Source organism: Simochromis diagramma, unplaced genomic scaffold, assembly GCF_900408965.1.
Source record: "Simochromis diagramma unplaced genomic scaffold, fSimDia1.1 OVJJ01000321.1, whole genome shotgun sequence".
In the NCBI taxonomy this organism is placed as follows: domain Eukaryota; kingdom Metazoa; phylum Chordata; class Actinopteri; order Cichliformes; family Cichlidae; genus Simochromis; species Simochromis diagramma.
This window is the reverse complement of record NW_024386772.1, coordinates 10,820,772-10,842,269: the sequence shown is the minus strand read 5'-3', so window position 1 is coordinate 10,842,269 and position 21,498 is coordinate 10,820,772. Positions and strand designations below refer to the sequence as shown.

The following is a 21,498-nucleotide window of genomic DNA, read 5'->3' as shown; positions in this document are numbered from 1 at the left end:
CAGTAAATGAAGGTCGCTGGGGGAGGGGATGTGACGGCAAGCAAATAAAAGTGCCATTTGCTGCATGTTTGCTTGACGTCCTCCGAGCCAAATTCTGTTCCCTTATTGGGCCGCCGAGCATTGTGGGGGGAACTCAGAGTTGCTCCTTGCAGCGGGACCCCCCACTCTGGAGGACACTGGCGTGTTTGCCGAGGGAACGGGGCACCTCGACGCTGCCTCTGGGATCCATGTGAGCTGACAGCAGCCGCACAGTCACTCATTGAGAAAGAGGACGGTTTAGGACAAAAGGCTGTCTTGTAGGAGCAGACTGCAGCACTAAATCACCATTCACACAAACAGAAATAATTAGTCATAATACAGACATCAGCCAAGAGGGAGTCATCTACATGATAAAACATAGCAGTCTGGCGTTTTTCTATCACGTGCATGAACTCTATTTTCATCAGCAGACTTTGGCCAATGCTACTCTGTATTTTTGTCTGGATGTGATCCCAAAACTTGTCTGCCAACTAGAAGATGGAGCGAAACCTTGTCTTGACAGGCTACCATCAGCCAAAACGAACCTACGGTGATCTCCAAACCATCTGATGAAGACAGCGTCTGGTTTGCTTAATGCATACTACACATTTAGTACGTTGGAACATGTTATTTCCCAATCTTCTTTGATACCTGATACTGAGACATGCAGGGCCATGCTCTGACCCTGCAGTTGCATTTTGCTATAGACACCCAACACCCTAGTCTTTAATCCTGCCATGCGGCTTTGTTGGGGGAGGTGACTGCAAGGAATTTTATGACTGGGAAACTCATGACCCACTGGGGATTAATAATCATGCAGGGAGGGGCTTTAACAGCTTGTTGAACCACTTTTTCTAAGGTTTCATCTCTGTATGCCTTGAAGTGGGATTACAATCATGCACAACAATGCAGAGTGCAGCAAAACTGAGCAATTTATTCTATTCATCAATATAAGCAAACAGGTTAGACCAGGAGTGAGAACTCGTTTATAATTTGCCACATACAGCCCGGTTTCATCTGAAGTGCGCTGGAACAGTAAGGCTATTGCCCAACAAGCTATTAAAAAACCTGCTTCCCTTAGTTTAAGTGCTAACATGTAAAATGTGTTTAACTACACATACAGTCCCTGGGATATCTTTAAAAAGATGAAGCAGGTGTTTAGCAATATGTCTCAGTTTTTCCACATTATGAAGAAATGCTGCAGTAGCAGACTGCAGTGTGGCTCTCTGGGCTTACACTGTGGGAAAAATGGGCTTTATTTACTAAAAAAGCAAAATAAATTATCAGTAAATTCACAGATTTTTTTTTACTGTGTAACAAATAAACATTCTACATTTTTCAAATTAGTGGGCCAGATTAGTTCATTTGGTGGGCAGGTTCTGGACCGCAGGCTGTATGTTTATCAAAAAGGACCCCTAAAGTAGAACCTTTGTGCCACTGTGACCACTGCAAGAACAGTGAGTACAAATGCAGTTTAGACTAAATACATGAAAGCACTTACATAAATGTGGCAGGAGGTAGGGCTGGTCATCTAATAACCAGAAGGTGGTTTTATCCCTGGCGTCTCTAGTTTGCATGCTGAAGCATCCTTGGGCAACATACTAAACACCGAGCTGCCCCTGACATTTCCATCTAAGTGTGAGTGTGTGTGTGAATGTTAGGCAAAATGGTTAGGCACAGAAAAAAAAGTTTTTGTAAAAATGTGTGTGTGAAAGGGTGAATGAACCTTGTAGGAAGAATGAAATAGAAAACCACTATAGAAGTGCAGTATTTACTATACTTACCATATTTACTATGGAGCAGCATTTTAAAGTAGTCAGTAGAGAAGGAAAACCCATCCAGCAAAGGCCAGCTGTCAAAAAACAAGGCGGTCGAAACAAATGTACAATTTTAGAAAATTGTACACAGCTGAACTGTAATTTTGTATAATAAACATACATCTACAATCCATAAACTGAAGTCAGTTTCATCAAATAAAATGAACACTAAACAATATAAAAGGCATAATAATATTCCACATGACGAATAGACAGGAAAAAGGGCAAATTTAAAATGGATTTAAAATCGGATAAACTATGTTCACCGTGTACATGTGACTGCATTACAGAAGTGTCACGGCAGATTTGTGTCAGCTTGGAGGCGTTGGGACTGCAGCTGCAGAGTAAGTTGTGGCTCAGTGTGGGTGGCAGCTATCTGGCCACTGGGGCGGTGTGTTTATGTGTGCTGGGGTTAGAGCCACGTGCACAGTGGAGGCATACACACTAACGCACTAGCATACACACACGCACACATGCATGCAAACAGAAAAACCACAGAGACTCTATTGATTCCGGCTAATCAAGGCGGCGGTGTGTTGGGGGTTGCCGCGCATGCATGTGTGTGTGAAGTCAACACATTCCCCACATTCCAGCACTTCCCAAAGAGGCACCGAAATATTAACCACTACACGAAACTCAGAAACTCGGCCTCATCCTACTGCAGGGGTTCTCCTGCTCTTTAACTTGACTGCCCTTCCTTCTGACTTTGCACCCTGGCTGTAGTTTCAACAGCAGTTTTTTCCTTTCTTTTTAAAAAAATTCCACCCACAAGATGACCATGCAGTGACTTCTGGCTGAATCACGCAGACAGCACAATGGCTCCACATATTTATGTCTGGTTGAGACTGATCCTTCTCAACTGGTAATACAACAAAATCTGACCTCGCCCATGAAGGTTTAACCGATTGCATGTGTGCAATGCATTAATTGAATGCACGCCCTCATGACACGAGAGCCTCTGAAGAACTGCTCACCAGCTGGCTACACTGACTGGAAAATATACACGATGGTCATCATAATTGTATTTATATTGTTGATAGCTTTTTTTCTTTTTTTGCAAAGCTGCTTCACTAATGTATAATCAAACACTTTTTGATTTAAGCCATCCCGTGGAACTTTGCACCCTGGCCTGGCCACCCCTTTAATTAATTGTTTAACTTTTAAAGGATAAGAAACAATGTGTACTAGAAAGAAAGAAAGAAAGAAAGAAAGAAAGAAAGAAAGAAAGAAAGAATATATTCCAAATTATACAAACTCTGAAAATATCCTCATAACACACAGGATGTGTACAGCTTGCCTGATATAGATACTTATATGAAATTTATATGAAAGGGTACACAGCACAGCAGTCATGTAGAGATATAAGTGTGCGTAGGAAACACCTGAACACTCTGTGTTTGTTACCTGAAATGAAAATGCTGTTTGGCCCGGGAAAAAGGAGAGAGGGTTCTTTTGAGAACCAGTGAAGGACCCAGCAGTCAAATAATACCCACTTACCCTCCTCTTCCTCCTGCTCCTCTAACTCCATGGCTCCTGGTCTTAAAGCCAGAGCAAAAAAAAATGTTCACAGTAAGGAATCATTACCATAGAAACTCTGTTTGCATTTCCCAGTGAGCAATTCCAGGACCTCTGGCTTTTTAGCTGGAATCCAGACATTCATTTCAATGGGCAGTGCTGTCTGGAAAAGCTATTGTCCGTGTGGGGCACCTTACTGAAAGACATTCTAGGTGCATTTCCGCTTAAAGTGAAAAGTCAGACAAAAGGAGCCTTGGCCATGAACTGGATGTCATCTCAACAGGCTTGGCTCACAGGCTGCATCAGCTGGTGCTGCACAGCTACAAGTTCCAATATTCCGATTCTTTGTGTTTTATTTAGAGGTGATGAAAATGAAAGGCTTTCATTTAAATGTGGAGCCTGAGCAGAGTTGTGCACGTCATTCAAAATTAGCGTGGTTGGAGAGCGCGACTTTATGCTGCGTGCCCCGTCACAGGGTTGTATTCAGGTTTGTCTTCAGTCGTCTCTCCCATACTAGACTGCTGCGCTGGAACAAAGGGGCCTTTCACATCGACCTTGACACACAGCCACCCCATCACCACAGGAACCAGTGCAGAGGAATCCACCCCAACTCTCTGATATCAATCTCTCTGTACCCCTGGCAGAGAGTCTCAGCTCAAGGCTGAGGTGAAGAAGCTAATGCACATCGTATGACTGTGTTTTCATTCCAATGGAGAATCAGGTGAAAATGAAACTCTTTTTAACATCTTTGTGAATATTGTTTGAGCTACTTTGACCCACCAGGTTTCTTTAAAATTGCAGCATTTAGGCTTCGAGCACTATTGTGTCCCTAAATTAGGTTCATTATGGCCAAAATGATTGAATATTATCAATGAGTATTATTTTCTAATAATTTGGTTTGTAACATTTTTTAAAGATTAGATATTGATACACTTCTTGAATAAAAGAGGTCTTTACTTTGTTTTCTCAAATGTTGCTTTGCTTTTCATTCCTTTGTGTTTTGTATTTGTACCTACAGGCCACCGTAGTTTTATCTAAAATATAAAATTAGAAATAAAAGCTAAAGTTAAATCATGAGTCAAAGTAGTTAAATAATTATCTTCCGATTACTAATACTTTTGTCTAAAATCTGCCACAACACCCACTTTAATACACACACACAGCTTTGCACATCTGTATACATGAAGAGTATGCAAACATCACACATGCAAGCATGCACATGGGAATAAGTTTTTATTCTTCTCAGTGACAAAAAAAACAAAACAAAACAAAAAAAACAAAACAAAAACTTTTTGGTTTCTTTTTTTTTTTTTTTTTAAACAATTGTACAACCTGAAAAAAATAACTCAGGTTTTAAACTGCAATATGTTTTTAAACAAAATAAGAGTCTTTCATTTTATACATCTGTCATAGGAAATAAATTCAGAACTGTACATCACGTTTTTTTTTTGTTTTGATTTTGAACAAAGCACACAGAGCTTCAAAATGTACAATATTCATTCACATTTTATACACATAAAAACCAAATGGGGTCTGCTACATTTAAAAGTTTGCGATTCCTCGTGCGTGAGAAAGGCGGTCTGAACACATTCCACGTTGCATCACCGGCGTTCGGCTAGCACGCTGCTTGGCAACATCCAGCAGCTCCAGCCATTGTCTCCAAAGAGTCACGGCGCAGCAGGAGAGGAGAGGGGCTCTGGGCCACTGGGCCAGTCTCCTCAGTTACTGAGGGCTTGTTCCATCTCCAAATGTGGGCAGATGACCTGCTCAGTTAGTGTCCACGTGACAGGGGTTGGTGCCCTGCTGCTGTGCCTCATGATACAACCGCAGGAAGTCCTTGTAGCGCGGTGCGCAGCCCATCCAGGCTTCCCCAAACCTCACGGCCCCAGTGAACAAGAACTCCCCCTCACCGGACCTCACCCCACACTGAAGGGGCATTTTGATACGGCCAGTCCAGCTCCGTACCCTCACACCCCCAGATACAAAGACCTGGGTTTTCTGTCTGTAAAGGCGACTGATCTCCACAGTGACAGATGAGTGCTCCTCCTCCTGATCCACCTTCCTAATGCTGCCTCGTGCCACTGGAAAAACCAAGCAGGAAGATGGGATTTAGAGACTGGTAACAGCAATATTTCAAACTGTGTGTTTGTATTGGACATCGACGCCAACCATGCAGCAGCAGGAAGCAGGAAGCCTATAATTCTTCAAAACAGCACTTACCAAAGTCACTTGTGCAGACAGCTAGAAGCACTTCAGTGTCACTGCAGGGCTGACAGGACGCTATGTGGAAATAAAGAAAGAGGGTGGATGAGTTCAGAGAAAAATGGTGTGCAAATAAAAAAAAAAAAAATGCATGTGGCGTGATAAAAATCGTGTTAACAGGCCCACAGATTTCCAGTAAACACACATCTGTGGCTGTGTTTGAGTAAGTGTTCCTCACATACAGACAATTAGGGTCACAGTCATTTCCATCCTGACAAATGAATATTTATTTAGAAATGAGAGACCAGGATTCAGCTGAGCTCAGAGTTATACACCAGACAGAGGCACGCTGCTGATAGTAAGCACAACTCAAAAAGCTAAGTGTGTGTGTGTGTGTGTGTGTGTGCACATGCATGTCTAATGCTCCTGGGAGCTGTTCAGTCAGCTTCCCTTGCCAAAACAGGAACCCCTTGACACCCCATGACAAACAAGGACCAGATGACGGGTATAAGAACAGTAAAACTAGTAGAGGTTACATCTGACCTGAGCTCTCACAGCACTCCAGCAGGCCTACTTAGACTGCAACTATAACATCAAGGGGGGCCCACATTCAGAAGAAGCAAACAGAGGATAGATTTTGCCGGTTTCGTGCACATCTTGCATTACACAGGCACAGGGCAATTAAAGTGCAGGTAATTTAGTTTCCAAAAAGAAAATGTGAATTAAATACAATAGCCCACATCAATTATTTAAAAGTCTGCTCCAGGCACCATTTCACCTTTGATTGGGGTCTGCATAGCAGCAACTCAGCCTGCCCCCTCGTCCAGACTGTTTTATAGCAGTAGAAAGGGCCCTTAATGAGAGCAGTCAACTCCGTGATTAGTTGACTCAGGTGGTCCTGTGGCTGTCCTAACCAGAATGCCTTTATTAACCCCTAGACCTGCTTTGGTTTTCCTTAGTAGTACTCTGAAGCAGGTGGGGGTAGGAGGAGGAGTGGGAGCAAAAAGAGGACTGTCTAGTCAGCAGTGGGTTGAGGGTGAGGAAGGAGCAGTTGTCTGACCACAAAATAAGTGGAAGAATGTTTAAAAAAAATGTTAACTCAGGTGGGCCCGGTGCACTGGAAAGCACCCTAATTTGCACAACCAGTCATAAAACTGAGCATAAATATTAATTTGGTGTGTGCAATACATCTAATAAGACTTCTTGCCAAAGCGGTGATGTTCACCCTTGGTCATATTTAGGAGCGCAGCTTAACCTTATTTTTAGCTTTTAGCTGGCTTGTCTGATGATGGGTGTACAGAGGTGAGGGATCTTTGAGGTCAGCTAGTGTAGCAACACAAGGCACTGCGACATCACTAAAGAGGGCTCAAGGGTCAAACAGCCACAAGCTTGGATGGCTTAGTAGCAGCTGGAGAGCCAAGACTTCAGAGAGGCCAACCTCACCCAGAGCAGAGGTTGTTTTTTTTTTTATGTTTTTCTCCAAGGAAGTCAAACATGAAATAGAACCGCAGGAATGGGCTGAGAACCGAGTCAGCATCTCTTTCTGGCCCTCTGCACATGCAGCGCCACTCTGATCAGAACCACTTCACAGGAGCACAGAGGGATGAGGGATGGGAGGAGTGGCAAAGGAGGGAGTGGAGGGGCACATTAGAGTGTCCCTGAAACATCTGGGACCAGATGCATTCCACTGTAATGGAGCACAACTTGCTAATACTGCTCAGCAGAGACGAAACCCACTTCAAACAACTAGGAAGGGGGTGGGGGGGGGGAACGAAAAGGAAAAATACGAGAATGATAAATAGGCAAGAAAGAAAATTAAGAAGTAGGAAATAGTGAGACTGAGGACAGGAAAAGGGAGAATAAGTCAAGCGAGCTGAAGGGGAGGTTAAGGGAGTGACAGCAAGGGAAATACAAGCCTATATGGTCCTAGAAGTTCCTCCCAACATCTGGTTGGAGATACATTCCAATTTGATGGTGAGCAACTCAATCCCAGCACAGTAGGTCAGAGAGAAGAGGAAAGGAAGAAACAAGAAAAAGAAGGAGGAGCAGCAGCAATCAATCTGTGACTCCAGGCTTCAGATGACACGAGACCAATGTCTTTGTGAATCATCCCAGTGCTATCTCAGGCCACATTACAGCAGCAGATTATACTACAGAGCTGAGCCGAGCGAGCTAATGCGGTCAAAACAACTCCTACTCTACGTTTAACCCTCTCTCTGTCTGTTTCTGTCTGCTGTGCCAGATAATGACGCAGGATGTGAATATGTGAACCCAGAGAGCCGTAAAAACAGATGTGGGCCTGATACTGCTCATATTTTGCTTTAGGTGGAAGAGAAGGAAAAAAAAAAAAAACATAGCTGCACAGCTTGAAAATGTGCAGGTTTGGCAGGTACGCAGCGTGAAAATACACGGCTGTTTTTCCATTGGAGGCCCTCTGTTTGACTGTGCCCCTCCACACACAAGCCAGGCAAAGAAGAAGAAGAAGAAGAAAAAAAGAAAACAATAGAAGCTTACAGTGCGATGTTCAAGTCAAATCAAGTCAGAATGTTTGTAAAATGAGCTGAGAGGTGAACGTTTTATCCCGAAAAACTAAAGTTTAAAAGCCGATTTTGACTTTTTAATCCTCACGGTGAAAATATGAGTTTGACAAGAAAAATCCCCCCCCCCCCCCCCCCAAAAAAAAAAAAAAAAAAAAAAAAAAAAATCCTTAACGTAAACACAATGCTACTAGAAAAAAAAAAGTCTTTGGCTGTAGTATTTGCAGTGTGCTGGAGCAAATGTTAAGTTTCCTACTATTAGAGTCCAACTTAATAAAAGTTTCCACCAGTAGATGGCTGCATTTAGTGCTCGGTGCGCACCACAGGGGCAGAGCACAAAGGAACTCAGTTCTAGAGGGAATCTAAAGTAAGGCTTTTATATGAGCTACACAGATCAAAGAAGCAGCAGTTTTCAGGGGTATCACTAAAGATGTCAAAGATGCGTCTTACCAACGAGCAAGTGCGGCCCCGCCTTGTGCCTGTCGCTGACCAGCTCGTACTGGAACGCCGTAATCCGCCGACTGATGTCCATGTGGGGGACAGCCTCAATAAAGAGCGCCCCTTCCTGAATGCCGAAGCAGTGCACCTTGCCCTGAGCCTGGTCCTGCTCAGGCAGCAGTAACCTCAGCTTGCCGTTGCGGTCCAGGTAGATGTTGGTGCCGCTGGACTCGGCAGAGGGTTTAATGCAGACAGAGAGCCGAGCGGCGGCGGGGGAGACCATGTTGGGTCGGAGGTTGACGATGATGGCCCCTGTGGGATAAAGCCACTCCAGAGAGCCTTGGGAGCAACGTAGGTACACCTGCTCCACATCCCTGGTGTGGCCTTCATGGGTCAGACCACTGGATAAAGAAAGGGGGGAAAAAAAGGCACAACATATCAAACAAGCTGCAATAAAAGTGGCATTTCTCTGGAAAGCTTTAATGTTTTTCAACCCCCCTTTACCCAAATAAAGAATAAAGAGACTTATTCACTAATCTAAAAATGATTTTGGGGGCATTTATAGCCTGAATTAACTGACCAAGTTGAAGACCTCTGGCAGACCCAAAGGACATTAAACCACATTCCTCCTGAAGCATTGTTAAGGCCGTGCGCAAGACTGGCTGCATGACCAGTCACGAGCCGGAGCAGCCAAAATGACCTCAGCTCCCAACACACACTCCCCGTACCGCATTGTTCCGCCCAGCGCTTTGGCAAAACGCATCACTGGCAAGCTGCCTTTGGGAAGGGTTTGGAGGCAGAAATGGATGAATGGAGGGACACAGGGGCTTCTGGGCAGACAACAGCAGCAACAGTAGCTGGGACTGCAGCATGCAAGTGCAAATGCAGGTCACGCACCGAACCTCCCCTTGCTTTCAAGCAACCAAAGAGACTGGAAGAGACTTGTCCGGGCAGCACTTCGGCCTCTGGCGCCAGCATGACCAAATGACTCCCTCCAGAACTTAATGCCTGGTCGGGATTTGAAAACTCCGGCTCTGTCAGTCATTCTGCGGCAAAGCCTGAGGCAGGAAGCCATCAGCAGTCTACCAGCATACGCATGCCAAGCTAGCGGTTTGACTCCGGAGGAGAAACGCCCAGTTTCCTGAAAATGAGATGCTGAAATTCAAAATTTGCCATAGATCTCAAAAGGAACCCGCAGCACATGCTGAGCATATGCCTCTGCAGCCCCATAACCAGGCTCTCCTCAGCATGCCTCTAATTAAGTCCTTTCTAACTTCATCACTTCTGCAGGCAATTAAAGGAGATTAGTCAAGAGTCTGCCTAATGAACAACAGATTATTGGTGGAAAGCTCAAAAGTATGGGCAGCCCCTCCTGACTGCAGGATGATGAAAAAAAACAACAAAAAAACAAAAACCACACTTATTTAAGGCGCAGTTCTGAACTGCAAAACAGATTTCAGCAGATGTTTGATGGGAGGTGAAACTTTCCAGTGCATGCTTCATTTCCTGACGTTTATCAATCATACATCTCTGTGTGGCTACCTTTAATACTTTGAGCCTATGAGTGTGTGCATATGTCCCACACACACACTTTTTTTTTTTTAGGGGAAGGGAGGGGGGGAATAAAACATAAGTAAAAAAGATAAATAAATAAAATTAAAAGGCGATTTGTGTGTGGGATGTCATAAACATGTTATTTTCGTATTCCAACGTCCTCCCATCATGTTATTAAAATCTTTGGTTGAACCATCGTGTCATTCATATGTCCAAAACAACCCCAAACACACGTGTCTCTGACATTACTACATTTTTCACACACAAAAAATTACGGTAGTTTCTTAACTTATATCACAAACTACACAAATCTTTTGTTTCCTACAGCCACCATAGGGGCTAGCTTTGTTTTAATTTATCGTCTAACCCTGCCGCCTGCTTCCCACATCACCGCGGCGACTTGAGTTTCAGTCACAGTCATTTCAGGTCGCCACCAGCAGCTTTCATGTTTGCTCACATCCTCGCTTTTTCTTATTTAGCAGTTTAGTTTGACGTTCAAAATACATTCAGTTAAAAGAAAAAGAAAAAAAAAAGTCTGTAGACCTCACCTGCCCTTCCAGCTGCACTGGTCGCTTGAGTATTGGCAGAAAGAAATCCTAAAGAGAAGGAAAAGCGGCAGCAAGGAGGCCAGCATCGGGGTGAGCATGTTTATCTCGCCTCACTTAGCCTCCTCTTGAGTGAAACTACGATAAAGTCCACCGCCGTCTCTCCAGCTGCATAGCGTTTCCATGTGCCACGGTCCGCTCCGTGCGCTCCCCGGGGTTTCTTCTTTTATTCTCGAAAAGTTCAGGGGATTAAAAGCGCTTTCCCCTTCAAACACACACACTCGCTCAGTAGCTCCGCGCAGCGCTGACAGCCCTCCGTTAAATGTGGAGTGAGTTCAGCCCCGAATCTGCCTCAGCAGCCCTGATTGCGCTCTACGTCACACCCTAGCGCTCTGTGTGTGCTGCGTTCAGGGGCCTCATCTCAGACTCCGATTTTAGAAGTTCGAAATTTTGCGCGTTTGTGTCCTTCCAAATATTAAAGTTGGTTGAATTTTAGAACGTTATCTGTTGTAAATGCGCCATAATTAATGATATATGGTATATCAAATGATTGATCTTCAGCTGGCATAGCTGAAGAGGGGTTATTTGTGACAGAAGCATAGCAGCAAGAGTGGAGAGGAGACCTGCTGTCATGTGTGGTTTGGAGACGGTGGCGCTTACAAGAAGTCAGGAGGCCAAGTTGGAAGTGGATCTGGGATAGTTTGGACATGGTCATAGGAGGTTCGTGGATGTAGTGAAGGAGGATATGCAGAGGATTGTTATGAGAGAGGAGAATGCTAAGAAAGGGCGAGATGGGGGCAGACGATTTGTTGTGGTGACCCCTCAAGGAAGCAGCTGAAAAAAATAGCTATGCCACATTTAGATTAATAGAAGTTAATTACATCACCAGGAGATTTTTTTAACAGTTTGGGTTGTAGTCATTTGTCTAAACACAGATCATTTTCTCCGAGGGGAGACAATCCTATTCTGTGACTGAAAACACCAGAATGTTTTAAAGAATAAGTATATGGCTAATATCGAATTCTTGATATGATTGCTGATTGGAGTTAAGGTAACTTGCTTAAAACTGGTTAATATAATCATGTCAAACAATCCCCAATATCCCTGTTATTTTCTGCGAATGTTTTCTGGTTAGTTGCTCGACTCATGTAAAAGTTCCGACAGCACTTGAAAGTTGCATAAAACTTGTGTAGAAACCACAGCAGCTCCGCAGTTGCAACACTTTGACATTCGTCGAATATTTCAACAGAATAAACTTTATTTATTTTTGTAAGAAATCAGTCTATAAGAGGTCTTTTATATCCCTCATATAAAGTGTTTTATAGTTCTGTGGGTGTCTGTCTCTATGAACAGAAATACTATTGTTTCCCGATGCTGGAGCCGCAAAGTTCCCTGTCAAATAATGAGATCTTAGTGCAATGAGGGTAAAGAGGTAAGGAAGTAAAGTGGCAGGTATCCCTGGCAGTGTCCTTTCAAAGGAAAGGTGCATAGACTCAATTACCTAAAAGTGGTATGTTGGCAATACTGGCATGCTGGTGAAACTCTAGTATTATAATGGTTTAAAAAAAAATCCCCATAGTCCCTCTTTGTAAGTCAAATTAAGTTTAGCCAGTTGCATTCTTGCCTTTAGCTTTGCCATATACTTTTATAGCAACCATCAATTGTACATTATACTGAGATCTGAGGGCTAAAAAAGGGCTGACTATCAGCTGTGGTCTCATGGTTTGGCTGGAGCTCTGCAGACATCTGCAAGTACTGGCCACATGAAGGAGTTAATTAATCAAAGTCAAGTACTGGTCAAGTAAAAACAAATTTGCATGTTTCTTTATGGGAAGTAATGATGGTATTATCCATTATGTCTGTTAATAATGTCACAGGGGCTCTGCGATTTAAATTTATCCTGTAATAATTTTCTTTTCCCCCTCTTTCAGATGAGAGGGATTCTGGAAGGGGAGGGTGGGGAGACCATGGCAAAGACCTCACCACCATGTTTGTGTTCTTGGTGCCTTTTCAAACATCCATCCATTCATCAATCTTTTTCCATTTATTCAATTAAGGGGGATTAGCTGAAGTTGCTGTTGCAGGGCTGTCTTTTGAAACATCTTTATTTAAATTATCTGACAAATCATGTGACTTGCTGCGTGTTTAAACCCACTAATGTGTGAAGTTTGTGCTTTGTACTGACAGTAGCTACAGCCATCATTAATATAAAGTCTCTGGCCCCAGACAGCTCTCAGGGACTTCAGATCTATTTTGTCTGTTGATTTGTGACTTGTAACATCATAGTTTACACATAGCTCTGTTTGCGAGTACAAGAGGAACTTGCTCTAGTACTTTTCATTGCTCTAGTAATGGATCCTACGCAACGACTTCTTATGAAAAAGTTGTTTTGTATCTGGAAGCCATTTGGCATGGGAAAGAAACCTGTCTGACAAGGAAAACCAGCGCAGTTTGTAACTGCTATTTTTTTCCTTTCTGCTTTCTTGGGATTTTAAATTGGTTGTGGTTGCGGTGATGATTGACACATCTGCGTTTCTGACCTGACATGCAGGGTGCATGTCCTAGCTTGGGCAACTCAGAATCCCCTGCAAACCTCAGAAGGATGTGCTGATAGGCGGTTAATAGGACAAGAGTGTAAAGTTGCTGTAACAATAAGGAAAACACAAATCCACAGCCTTGTTCCAGACATTGTGCAACTTTTTTTGTTTTGCTTGTGTAGTAAGGATAAGAAGCCTGGCTGGTGTGTGTGTGTGTGCGCGCGCGCGTGTGTATGATCTGCTTTTTGTGTTATCTTTGCCACTGCACTTCTCGATGAGGTAACAGAAACACAAGACGTGCCCAGGCAAGACATCTGAGGATCAATCATAATAGCACCTGCACTGATACATCACAGACACACAGTGTAATTACAAATAATGACCTTGCTTAAATTTAATTAGTGCGTTAAACCTAATTTGTACTAGTCTTTTAAGTATATGCCCTCACACTGAGTTATCATGTGCTCCATGTTTCATTTAATGAGAAAGAAAGAGCTCTGCTGTGGTGAGTGTAACATCTATCCGTTTAGCAGTGTTGTGGTTATTACAGTCATTACGTTTGTGTTGTGTTTAAACTCTGGTTCTTGAGAATGTGTGATGTGGTTTCCACTGTTTGTGCAGCAGAGATCAGTGCTAAGGTTTAGCTCGCAACAGACCCCCAGTGGTCCTGTAGTTGTAAGGTTTGTGGAGGACAGAGATCCAAAAACGGGGATTTTTATCACTGGACTCCTGTCTCTCATATCTGTCTTTTTTATTTAAGTGAGACATTATGACATTGCCACACATTATTAGGCACAATTCATTAGTACCAGCGTCACACAGTTGCCCCAGATTTGATTCTACCACATCCCAAAGATGCTCTTTTATAGATTGGCATATGTTGACTGTGGAGGACATTTGAGTCATTGTCATCCTAAAGAAACCAGTTTGAAATGATTCGAGCTTGGTGACATGGCTTGTTATCCTGCTGGAAGCTGCCATCTGATGATGTATACACTGTGGTCATATAGGGATGGACATCAGCAGCAGCAATACTCATGTAGTCTGTGGTGTTTAAACAATGCTCAGGCCCTTAACCGTTGATAAATGCAGGATTGATTTATCCTTTCTTGTAGTTTGTGCCAAATTCTGAATGTTGCAGCAGAAATCGACACTCATCAGACCAGGCGCTGTTGTTCCAGTCTTCCCTGAGCCAACTTTGGCGAGCTTGTGTGAATTGTGGCTTCAGTGTTCTGTTTTTTAGCTGACAGCAGTAGCACCCAGTGTGGTGTAGCCCGTCTTCTTCGAGGATCAATGTGTTCTGCATTCAGCAATGCTCTTCTGGACACCTTGGTTGTTACGAGTGGTTATTTGAGTTATTGCTCTCCTCTCTGTCATCAACAGGGCATTTTTAACCCAGAGAATTGCCCTTCACTGTATAGTTTCTCTTTTCTGGAGTATTCTCCGTAAACCCTATAGATGCTTGTGTCACAAAATACCAGCAGATCAGCAGTTTGTGAAATGCCAGTCCATCTGGCACCAACAACTTAAATTACCTTTTTCCCCATTCTGATGTTTGAACGTCAGTCCCTCATCATAACCATGCTTAAATGCACTGAGTTCCTGTCATGTGATTGGCTCATATTTCCACCCCACAAATATTTGAACAAGTGTGGTCAATGAGTAATTGTGCATGCTGGTTCCAGTTTACCAATAACAGGCCACTTTCAAAACGACATCATCGTTTGTATGAGCATTTACACATGTTTGAAACAATAAAATTATATGAAACTGCAGCCATACCTACCTGGCAGTCAGGTTAGACTGACTAAGTGTTAAAGAAGGGATTTATCCTATTATTGCCTTCAGCTTGTTATTGCAGTTGCTTGCTCTTTTGCTGCCAGTGTTTGTTATTTTCTCTTCGGCCACAGAATCAAGGAAGCAGGCTTAGCTCTCACTCTCCACCTGTCAGAAGTCTCAGTAGTGCTGGTGGTGTTGGGGGGAGGCAAATCATGAGTCTGAAAAACAAAAAAGCTAATCATACGGTGTGCTCTTACCGTTGTTTTTTAGACTGAAACTTGGCAGAGAAGACCTGATGTTCAACAGAGAGGCACTGAAGTGGATCGTAAATTAAAGGATTAAGTGAGTTTGGTAAATATGTGTTATATAGCCTGGGATAGTGAGCTAGAGAATCAGTGGAGTTTCGGGAGTTAGTTGGGGGAGTTTTGCGGGGGAAGGGTTTGGTTTTTTTTGTCAAGCCTTTTGTCCCAAACTCTTGCTGAACATGGCTTATTCCTTTAGGTAGCCTCCAGGTGAAAAAGCAGTCATAAAGTAGATTAGGCTGCTGACAGGATGTGATTTATATATGTGTGTGTGTGTGTGTCCTATTCAACTCTTAGTTTGTCTTTAATGGTTTCACTTTGGTAAAGCAAGAAATCAGACTTGTCTGCAATAAACTAACTCTCTAACAGTTGTTAAGAGAACCATTTTTTTAGTAAGTACGGAGGATGATGAATAAACTTATTGTTCACTGTGCTGCAAAAAATAAAACCTCCTAAACAGACCTATTGTTGTCTGTGGCATTTTCCTCTCTGGGTTTATTTATCTGAAGTTTGTCTGGAGTTCATTTTCAACAGACTTCCCCTGAGTGTTAAACCAGTTTGATGAACACACTGCTGCTCTTTTTCCAAGCTAGTCTCAACCTGTTTTATTGAGGCTACTATCTTAGCCAGACACACGGTAAACCGCAGTCACATAGCCATGTCCGATATCTTGTGGTATGCGCAAGCAGATTGGAAGGCGCTGATAGCATCAACAGGCCGTCTGCCTGTCATCATCCTTCTCTGGCTGTCTTCCAGATTGTCGCATTCCTCTCAGTAAACAGGAACCCTGTCATTTTGAAGTACCGGTCATATCTGAGGACTGACATGGTGTTTGTCTCTCTACCAACACCTTACATCATTTTGTCAGTCCTAATAACTTCCTTCAATGATGTTGTTCTTCCCCACAGTGCAGTTCCCACATGTCATCAGCACTAGTCAGTGGTTGAACTGTCGATGGTAAAATCCAGTCGGTGTGAGAGCGTGTGGGAGGGTAGTGACATATTTGAAGTATGCAGCAACTGGAGCATCTCACTCAAAATTCCCTGAAAGTTTTGCAAGGCAGCGCAGACAAAGCCATGCTTTTGATTCACTCCCAATGATGATGTATAGGTCATGTGTATGTGCTTGAGGGGGGAAATAGAGGGAAGAGAAAAGCAGGGAAAAGGCTCAACACAGTGACATTGTCAAGTCCATGCAAATCAGCCAGTGATGCCTCCAAGCTGTTCTCATCACTTTCAGCTGTCAGCACCTTTATAATCTCTGCAGCACAGAGAGACCTGAGCAACCACAGCACTGAGGGTGCATAAGAAGATTGTGGGGGACATTCTTGTAAAAGTAGCAGCACAGACAAAGGGGAACTTAACTCTTCTCTCTTCAGATTTCACAGAAATCAAATATGGATGAGTCCTAAGTGTGCAGTCAGCCATTTTACAGCCAAGTTTGGCAACGAAACCCCAGAATCCACTGTATAAGTGTATGTTTAAACCACCTTTTCTCCATCACAGGCAAGACGACTTCCGCTCACCAGATTAGCCTCAGTGATCGGATTCTCATGGCTTCCTCTGGCCCACATCCCTCCTTCTTCTTCGTGGCCCTGTGGCATGAGAGCTTCCTTGATGGGTGCGCTCATTCTTCGATTTGCATGATCGGTCCAGGATGCTGGGCACAAAAAGCTTCAGCCTTTAGGCTCGCTGATGCTAGGTGACAGCCATGATAGACTCAGGAACTGTGGGGGTGGGAGGGAAGAAGCAAGATCGCTTCTTTTGTAATTCCTAAGTTCTCTGGCTCACACAAGGAGATCGGCTCTGTCTGTCTATACCCGCATACTCTGGCATGGTTCCTGGGCAGCGCCTAATCCTTAAGTCTCTTGGAGTCTCTGCAGCACATTCTAAGATTGGAGTAATATTGATTTCATAAAGGCCAGTACAGCAAAACAGATTTTTTTTTTTTTATTGGAATTTTAACATCACGTCTGCTTTGTGCAGTCAGAGATGCAGCGATCTGACAGTGCAGATGCGGTTTAGTGAAACTCCCTGGGTATTGTCGATTGATGGTTGTTGAAGTTATGTTTTTGGTTTAGGCTTTCTTTTTTCTACTTAGAGAATGTGATCTTTGAGGAGATGCATCCTGGCTTTTGCCATGTGGTTTAGGGTGAAAAGTGAACAAAGACAACTTAACCATGCACACACTTGCTGATTTGCTTTTTGAAGCCGTGTATAAACAAAAGAAAGCCAGCTACAGCTACAGTGATGAAAATGATTAGGTACAGTTACTAAAGTACTGCAAATGACCTAACACTAGAGACATATAATGTAGTTCTTACTGTTACACGTGCATTTGACAGCTTTATTTACTTTAGCATTTACACACAGGCGCCACAGCCCTGAATTTCTCCAGATGTCACCCTACAGTGGTGCATGTGAGAAACAAAACCCCTACACTGAATGGGCTCTAACCTGCCAGCCTCCTGGTCCAGAGAGTGTGTAATGTCCAACTGCCCCTATGTGAGAACAGTACAGATACATGTTAGGTAAAGTCACTGCAAGCAAGGGGACATCCTGCCTCCTGTAGGCTCAATCCAAGCAGCAGCCTTGCCTAAACTAAATGCTATAGGTACTTTCTTCAATTACTATAAAGAGTGACTGTGTCAAAATGGCTTTGATGGCTACATAAACATGAAAGTTCTAATAATAATGGATTGCATTTATATAGCGCTTTTCGAGACCCTCAAAGCACTTTACAATTCCACTATTCATTCACTCTCACACACTGGTGCAGGCAAGCTACAGTTGTAGCCACAGCTGCCCTGGGGCAGACTGACAGAAGCGAGGCTGCCATATCGCGCCATCGGCCCCTCTGGCCATCACTAGTAGGCGGTAGGTGAAGTGTCTCGCCCAAGGACGCAATGACCGAGACTGTCCAAGACGGGGCTCGAACAGGTAACCTTCCGATTAAAAGATGAACTGCCAACTCTTGAGCCACGATCGCCCGTTATCCAGAGCTGTAGCTACTGGTCGGTTATGCTAAGACCGGTTAGCATAACCAGAAGATGTGTCATCATCAGCGGATGAGTGTAGAATACATATTGACTAACAGCCAATCAAGACGTCCTGTCATGGGTAAAATACAAAAGCATAAGCTGGATTCCCTTGTTGGGTGTTACAGCAAGTTCACATGAGTAGTCCACTTCATAACCTGTAATCAATCTTAATTTCACTGACAGCGTATTAAAACTGTAGACTGTGTATGTTGGTGGTTAGTTAAGTCCCATCTTTAAGCCTCAGGTTCAACAGTTTATGAGTATCTTGGTGTTCTGAAACTGGATATGATGAGTGAGGGACAGGTCTGATTAAAACCGAGGTAATCCTTATGCTCATACAGGGTCACATAATCTCAGAATTTACGTAATATATCATGTTTTATTCAGTAAGATTTGATGGTAGCACCTGAGACTATGAACTCATCATGGAAGTATTACCAAAGGTCACAAATCAAGTGAAGAACTGGGTCATTTAATCTTTAGCTTCACTTTTCAGATCCAACAACATGTCCATCTTTTGTAACAGTCTATGAGAACTTTTTGTTGCATTTGTGTCTTTCAATCGCTTCCATGGCCCAGGTGTGTAAAATCAAATACATACGCATGCAGAGCTCACTTTCAGGACCTCAGGGAATTCAAGAATGATGCCGTGATGGGATGCCACCTAAGCAACAAGTCCAGTTGTGAAATTTCCTCGCTACTAAATATTCCACAGTCAACTGTTTGTGGAACTATACAAAAGCGGAAGTAAAAATGGAAGTGTTTGGGAACGTCAGCAAGTCATCCATGAAATGGTAGACCTTTGTGCATAGTGCAAAGTCCGCAGAGGTCGCCAGCTTTCTGCTCAGTCAGTCCGTTCCAAACTTCATGTGGCCTTTAGATTATCTCAACAATAGTCCATAGAGAGCTTCATGAAATGGGTTCCCATGGCTGAGCAGCTGCATCCAAGCCTTGCATCACCAAGTGCAGTGGTGTAAAGCATGCTGCCACTGGACTCTAGAGCAGTGGAGATGTGTTCTCTGGAGTAACGACTTATGCTTCTCTTCTGGCAATCCGATGGATGAGTGTGGGTTTGGTGGTTGCCAGGAGAGCGGTACTTGTCTGACTGTGCCAAGCGTAAAGTTTGGTGAAGGGGGGGATTATGGTGTGGGGTTGTTTTTCAGGAGTTGGGCACGGCCCCTTAGTTCCAGTGAAAGGAATTCTAAATGTCTTAGCATGCCAAGACATTTTGGACAATTTCATGCTCCCAACTTTGTGGGAACAGTTTGGGGATGGCCTCTTTCTGTTTCAACATGACAGCGCACCAGTGCACAAAAAAGGCCCATAAGGACACAGATGAGCGTGTTTGGTGTGAACTTGACTGGCTTGCACAATGTCCTGACCTCAACCTGATAAAACACCTTTGAGATGAATTAGAGCAGAGACTGTGTGCCAGGCCTTCTTGTCTAATATCAGCGTCTGACCTCACAAATGTGCTTCTGGAAGAATGTTCAAAAAGTCCCATAAACACACTCGTTGTTGAAAGCCTTCGCAGAAGAGTTGAAGCAGTTATAGCTGCAAAAGGTGGACAGATACCAAAGCCTATGGATTAAGAATTAAGTGTCACTCATATGTGTGTGAAAGCAGATGAGCGAATACTTTTGGCAGTATAGTGTATCTAATGAAAGTTGCACTTCACCAGTACTTACACATTGCATATTTTTTTTACAGTCAGCATCTCTTTTAGACTCTAATAACTGTGTGTGTGTGTGTGTGTAGGGGGTGGGGGGGGTGCAGCCAGTTGTTGATGCTGAAGTGGCAAATTTTCCTGTATGTGTTCCTGACATGCACACAAATCTGCATTCGTAGAACAGACAACTGAAAAGCTCCTTCTCTGCAGAAAGAACTGTGACCAACTAACATCTCCCATCATGGCGTAGATTTTCTAAAGTCTTAAAACAAAATAAGTAGGAAGTGCGTTTCCTCTCAGACCACTTTAGTTACATTATGCTGAAAGGTTATAATGGAAATTTTTTTTGCCCCAAAACCACAAAAACTGCCTTCCTACCCCCGGCTTTAAGCGAAGGATCTGAATTTCTTCCACCGCTACACAGCCCACGCTGCCGTCCAATAGGCCCAGCTCTTTCAGCACAATTATGATCACATAACAAGCTTGTGAATTTACAAAGGGAAGGAGACTGAGAAGGGGAAATGTAGAAGAGGAGAACAGTTAGTCTATTGTGTTTATCCACATGCACAGTTATATACAGTATTAGCACATGGTTTGCCTGGAGAAAGAGCCATCAAGCTGTAGAACAAAACAATCAGTCAAGTGTTGGAATAAACTAAGTATGACGGCTCCTAATGGAAACTCTGCCTTGTCGACTTGTTCTTTTTCTTCGTTGCCATCGGAACAAGAGCTGGAATTTCAGAAAGAGAGGAGTTCAGACAGCGGCGTGGTCAACTATGAAGGTGCTACTCGTTCATTTGCTGATTCATCATAACCGGTGTGATGACAAGACTCGATAGCTAAGGGTCAGGAAATACAGAGTCTAAGAACCTGAAGGCTGAAGTGGAAAATAAAGACAGTATCCTTTTTCCTCAAGGCTATGCCCCTATGATGTATTTATATGGGCAGCAATTCTAGGCTATTCCACCAGCTATAGCTTGCAAAGCTTTTTTTAGTGCGCTCATGAGTTCATTTTTAAAGATAATTATGAGGCTACAGGCATATATACCCATATTTATACATTCAGCTCAAAGTAGTTCAGTAAATATAATGTACTTATCCAGTAGCTGGGCAGTTTATTTTGGTACATTTGTGCAATATATGCTCTATTTCTAATGCTTGATGAGATTATACTTAGACAAAGCATTAAAATATTTCACACTTTGTTTGTAATATTGTATTTTTCAATATTGTAAGATCTTTTCTTTGCAGTATAAAGCGCCTTGTGTTGAATGTTGTTGGAAATTGGGGCTGCATAAATAAAACTGAGTTGAATTGTTTCCTGAAACTGCAGTTTATTAGCTTAGAGGAGGGTCAGTAGGGAGAGCATTGCCTCATTTATTTTGTTCTTCCTGACTTGTGTTGCAAAACTGTTATCACTCCAGCAGCCCTGCAAAAGTGAAACTGACATCTGTTTTAAAGGAAATGCCACTTATTAAATTTAAAAGTGTGAAAAAGTGGTTCGCACTACTTTTTTTCTTTTCTTTTTTCTTTTACATTTCTAGT

General features: G+C 43.2%; 1 protein-coding gene across 2 annotated transcripts; it reads right to left on the bottom strand.

Annotated features, from left to right (window-relative positions):
* Window positions 1–4,795: 4,795 nt before the first annotated feature.
* Window positions 4,796–10,973, bottom strand: metrnla (meteorin like, glial cell differentiation regulator a). Of its 2 annotated transcripts, none has more exons than XM_040048240.1 (4): window positions 10,630–10,973; window positions 8,540–8,928; window positions 5,571–5,630; window positions 4,796–5,431 (listed from the first exon to the last, which is right to left on the bottom strand). In XM_040048240.1, the coding sequence occupies exons 1-4, from the start codon at window positions 10,725–10,727 to the stop codon at window positions 5,118–5,120; spliced, it is 861 nt and encodes a 286-aa protein (XP_039904174.1). In that variant the 5' UTR covers window positions 10,728–10,973; the 3' UTR covers window positions 4,796–5,117. The 2 variants fall into 2 exon arrangements, with proteins under 2 accessions (XP_039904174.1, XP_039904181.1); XM_040048247.1 differs by lacking the exon at window positions 10,630–10,973 and adding an exon at window positions 9,108–10,602.
* Window positions 10,974–21,498: the final 10,525 nt, after the last annotated feature.